Below are 5427 nucleotides of genomic sequence, written 5' to 3' on the forward strand. Positions count from 1 at the left end.
TCTGAATAAAGAACAAGCTGAGCAATAAGGTGGCACCATATTGGCTAGTGTCCAATTCTAGGATCTTTAAGAGTGACTTTGAGCCTAGCCAGGACTACATAGCAGACTCTGGGCTACATAGTGCAACCCTGTCTCAATAGAAACAAATAAGCTGCTAAAAGACAGACCAGACCCCTANACACTTCCAATGTGCTCTGTGCTCCAAAGAAGTATGACATAGCTAGGCTCCCTGAACCTGGCTCTAAAACTTTGAAAATAAAAAGTAAGCTGGATGTCGTCGTGAACTCTTTAGTCCCAGCACTTGAGAGGCAGAGGCAGGTACATCTCTGAGTTCAAGGGCTGTCTGGTCCAAAAAGTCAGTTGCTGGACAACCAGTGCTGTTACCCAGAGACACAGTCTTGAAAAATGAAGCAAAGGAAAGGGAGAGAGAAGCAATTTCACCATTTCATAGATTCTTCCCTGTCTCTGCCAGGATCAATTTGTTGAAAGCAGAATAGGGTTAATTTGGCATATAGCTTTCTTCCATCCTCTCTGAAAGGTGGTTAATATTGGTTTTTCTATAAAGAATTGGGCTCTGTGTTTTTCCTGGATGCTCCTTTCTAAAGGGATATGGGATACAGAGTAGCAAAGTTTGGAAATGGATGGGACAATGGTGAACACGGATGACTGAGAGAGGCTCCACATGCTGCCCGTATGGGGAGTTTGCTTTTGAGGCCACCACATAGTGAGTGAAATGGAGAAAATTCGGGTCTCCAATGTGGCCACCATGGAAACTGATGCTTACTGTGAGGAGTTAAAAGCCTCATAAGAGAGACCCTGAAAATACATTCTCTTCTGAATTTTCTCCAGGATCATCTCCCTAAAGATCCATCGGAATGGACTTGGAAGCCCCACCCACACTCCTGCAGCTGGCTGCACAGTGCATGGTGAGCAAGGAGGTGCTGAACATCGCTGTTCTGCAGGACCTACCAATGAAGCTCTTTCCACCACTCTTCAAGGAGGCTGGCATTCAGAGAAAAGCAAAGATGATTAAGCTCCTGGTGGAATACTGGCCCTATCCTAGCCTTCTGGTTAGGTTGCTGATAGATAAGCCCAACTTGGAGACCTTCCAGGCTATACTGGAGGGAGTTGACACATGGCTGAAACGAAAGTATCGTCCCAGGTAAGCCAAATACAAGGTAGGGAAATCTGGGTTTAGAAGAATGATATGAAAGGTGTATCAGAGCCTTTGGTGTCTCAGAGACCTAGAGGGGCCTGGAAAGCTTTTGAGACCTTGTAGCAAATTAAGTATGAGATACAGGTTGGTCCAGATGCCCCTGTATCTCCACCTGGTAATAGAAATAGGAGCTGACATGCTGGGAGGTTGTGGCACACACCTTTAAACCCAACACTTGGAAGACCGAGGCAGATGAATCTCTGAATTTGAGGCCAGCCTAGTCTGTAGACCTACAGAGGCAGGGATACACAGAGAAATCTTGTTTTAGAAAACTAGCAAACAAAAAGAAATAGGACCTGGCAGAAATCCAAGGCAACTGAGTGGAGAGAAACAGGGCTGGTCTCCAGCTGTGGTTCAGGCAAAGTGCACTTGCTTGCCAAGCTAGAAGTTGTATTGGAGACCCAGTACTGATAACTATGAGTATATAGAAGATAGCAGAACAGGAGAAAAATAGCATCAAAAATGATGAAGAGAGCCAGGCGTGGTGGCACACGCCTTTAATCCCAGCACTCGGGAGGCAGAGGCAGACGGATTTCTGAGTTCTAGGCCAGCCTGGTCTACAAAGTGAGTTCCAGGAGAGCCAGGGCTATACAAAGAAACCCTGTCTCTAAAAACAAAAGCAAAAACAAAAACAAACAAAAAAAGAGCTTAGAAATGATGAAAAACAGTATTGGGTATCGATTTCCCTTCTGACCCATCCCCTGTTTTATCCATAGGATGGGGAAGCTTCAAGTGGTTGACTTGAGGAATAGACACCATGACTCCTGGGATGTACAGGTTGGAAGAGAGGGTGGAGACCAGTCAGAAACTATGCCTGAGAATCAAGAAGTGAAGGGCTGCTCAAGGAGGCAGCGTTTGAGGGTGTGCAGTGACCTTTCCTTCAAGTCTTCTCGGCATGAAGATAAACAGCAAACACATTTGTTGCAGTGGGCAAAGGACAGGGAGCGTTTCCTGCATCTGTGCTGTGAGAAGTTGGAAATTGGAGCATTAGAAGTGTCCAAGGTCAAGAAGGTGTTAAAACTTTTACAGCCAGAGTTCATCAAGGAGTTGGAACTGAATACAGTGGGGAATCTGTCCAAATTGACAAAACTTGTACCTTGCATCAGCAAGATGAGAAATCTTCACAAACTCGTGCTAGTACGCATCTTTGGAAGACATACTTACACACCCTCGGAAGAGAGGAATGTCACCAAGATCCTTTCTCTGTTCCCCAAACTCAGCTATCTCCAGCATCTCACTATTGATGATGTCTATTTTCTCAGAGACCACATGAATGAGTTGTTCAGGTAAGAAAGGATGAAGAACTGTTGCTTTACCAGAGCAAACCTCTTTTTTACATAAGAGAGTAGTGGGCACTCATATCTGCAGGCCACTGTACACTTTACAGTGAGCATGCAAACATAACCTTGTTCCATGTGAACTGAATCAGGGCTCATGTGACCACTCACAAAGCTGAGCAACGAAGTGGGGTAGATTGTATGGAGAGAGCTGCCATGGTAGAAGACCAGTATTGTGTGTCATATCTAGTGAGGTTTCCTCCACAGCAATCCTATCTGATCTAATGTGAAGAAAGGGGAAAGAGAAGAGGCCACTGCATAGGGAGGGCTCAGATCTGCAGTTTCCCAGGTGTTTCCATTATATCTGGAAGAACAGGCCCTTGCCTTCCCCTAATTCCTAAACACTATACAGCTCCCTGTCTCTTTACCTCTTCACTCTTTTTTTTTTTGGGGGGGGGGNGGTTGGGTTTTGGTTTTTGTTTTTTTTCCAGACAGGGTTTCTCTGTGTAGCCCCAGATGTCCTGGAACTCACTCTGTAGACCAGGCTGGCCTGGAACTCAGAAATCCACCTGCCTCTTATTCCCAAGTGCTGGGATTAAAGGTGTGTGCCACCATGCCCAGCTCACCTCTTCACTCTTTAACCCTGACTATCCACCCCAGCCTTTGCATTCCCTGATCCACTTAAGTCAATAATTCTTTAGGAGGTATCTTGATATATGCTTATGGATTCTAAATTTCCTCTCCCTGTGGGCTCTCTTAGCCTAGTTGGTAACTCCAAGTCTCTGCTTGTCACTGAAGACTAAGTTTGGTAGCTGTGGAATGAGCCAGTCCCACCATGAAGGTAATACCCTCATGTCAAAATGGTGTAGCTTGAGTAAGCCAACTCCCAACAGGCTATACTGGAATGCCATCCCAAGATCACTCTGACCCCAGCCATGTGATCTCTCCCTAGGTGCCTGGAGGCTCCCTTGGTGTCCCTGACCATCACTCTGTGCCAGATCTCTCAGTCAGACTTGGAGTCATTTGCCCAGCACTGGAACTACAGTCAGCTTAAACATCTGTGCTTGAAAGGTGTCTCTTTAACTACATTGAATGTCACACCTCTCAAGGTTTTCTTAGAGGGTGTTGCAGATACTCTGCAGACTCTAGAATTAGAAGACTGTAGGATGAAGGACTCTCACCTCAGTATCCTTCTGCCTGCCTTGACCAAATGCACCCATCTCACTAGCATCAATTTTTATGACAATAACTTCACCATGGATGTTCTGCAGAACCTTCTGCACCGCACTGCCAACATGAGCCTGCTGACCATGGAACTGTACCCTGCTCCAGTTGAGGTCTATAACGAGTGGAGTTATGTTCAAGTAGAGAGATTTTCTCAGCTTTGTGCTGAGCTCATGAACACACTCATAACTGTAAGACAGCCCAAGTCAGTCTGCTTTGGTACCTATCCCTGTTATGACTGTGATACACGTTGTATCTATGGAAAGAAGACCACATTTTGTGAATGCTTGGAGTAACAATAGGAATACTACTTCTGGGTACTAAGAAATGAATTCCTAGGGACTGGTCCCTTGTCCAGAGAACCCAGAACACATGGATTTGGTCATTTCTCAGTATGATGCAAACAGTGGTCCAAACTCCTGTCAGGACTGTCTTCTCCACTGGCTGTCTCCTACATATGAAGCCATTGTCAGATCCTGAGAACCTGATATTCTCTCTGTGGTTTGCTCAATTAACTGGTTCTCAAGATTATAGTCAGGACAGTTCTTTGAATGTACACAGAGACAGAGGGATACTGTGCTGTCTAAGCTTTTGTTCCATAAGAACTCTCAATGTGTAATAATAATAAAGCTTTTCTGACATTCTCACTTTTGCATCTGCCCGTGGGTCATGTAGTCTTCAAGGTAGCAGTATGCCAAGCCAAAGCTTGAGAAAGGGAGTTTTGGTGAATAAGCAGCAGATTGCAGTTCAGGGTAGTCAAGCTAGTAGCTGTGGGGACATCAGAGATAGCTGAAGCAGAAGAAAACAATGAAGGGCAAAGGGATGGAGGCCTAGCAACATTTTTAATCTTCTTTATTTCTAATGGTACATTATAGCTTAGGCTGGCCTCGAAGTCCTCACTGATTATCTTACCCACACTTACAGATTCAAGAGGTCACTAACAGATACCTCCAAGGTCAGCTTGTAGACCACCTGACCTTGAGGCCCTGTTCTTCAGGGCTCCCAACCTCTGGTCAGCGTTCTGCACATTAACGGTTCCAGGAGATAGACAGAGGTCCCTGTCCTCTCTAAAAGAATTGCCAGTCTAGGAAATGCATAACAGATGTGCCTGAATCTAGCAGTTGTGTTCCCTTGTATCGGTGTAATCACAAATCAATAAAGAACGTGCCAAATCTTGAGTTTTTTTTCCCTTTGTTAGACTTATATTGGTAGGCCTTGGTGGCACGTGCCTTGAATCCCAGCAGGCAGAAGCAAGCTGATCTCTGAGTTCAAGCTAGCTTGCTCTACAGTGAGTTCCAAGAGATCAATAGCTACACAGAGAAACACTGCATCAAACAAAACAAAACAAAAAATAAATAAATAAATGAAAGTAAATAAATCTTTAAAATATATATATATTAGTAGTCAGGATTACTTAATGGGCAAAGAACACTTGGAGCCAAGCTTGACAATATTGGAATAATAAAGGAGGGGTAGGGCTGACTCCCAGTGTTGACTTCTGACATACACAATCAGGTAATGGCAGGAATATTGTATTGTGTATGCAGACACAAAATAAAATATTGTAAATAGATGTTGACTTAAAATGTACATGTGAAAACCCTTTACTAATTTTATTTTTGTTTTAGGTTATAATCATACATTTCTCTTTTTTTTTATAATCATACATTTCTCCCTTCCATTTCTTAAAACCTCTCTCATATGCCATCA

The 5427-nt window shown here is 44.1% G+C and overlaps 1 protein-coding gene across 1 annotated transcript; it reads left to right on the plus strand.

The window, feature by feature from the left end:
- Positions 1 to 875: 875 nt before the first annotated feature.
- On the plus strand, positions 876 to 4333 carry LOC110323923 (preferentially expressed antigen in melanoma-like protein 7). The gene is made up of 3 exons (XM_021201287.1): positions 876 to 1162; positions 1933 to 2502; positions 3446 to 4333. Exons 1-3 carry the CDS (start codon positions 876 to 878, stop codon positions 4011 to 4013), a joined length of 1425 nt encoding a protein of 474 aa, XP_021056946.1. The 3' UTR covers positions 4014 to 4333.
- The last annotated feature ends 1094 nt before the right edge of the window (positions 4334 to 5427 follow it).

Source organism: Mus pahari, chromosome 6, assembly GCF_900095145.1.
Source record: "Mus pahari chromosome 6, PAHARI_EIJ_v1.1, whole genome shotgun sequence".
Taxonomy (NCBI): Eukaryota; Metazoa; Chordata; class Mammalia; order Rodentia; family Muridae; genus Mus; species Mus pahari.

Bases quoted from the DNA above. Each gene is read 5' to 3' on its own strand.
- LOC110323923 (XM_021201287.1), top strand. From the start codon at position 876: ATGGACTTGGAAGCCCCACCCACACTCCTGCAGCTGGCTGCACAGTGC. The intron at 1,163-1,932 runs GTAAGCCAAATA...TTTTATCCATAG, and splicing joins AAACGAAAGTATCGTCCCAG to GATGGGGAAGCTTCAAGTGG. The intron at 2,503-3,445 runs GTAAGAAAGGAT...ATCTCTCCCTAG, and splicing joins CACATGAATGAGTTGTTCAG to GTGCCTGGAGGCTCCCTTGG.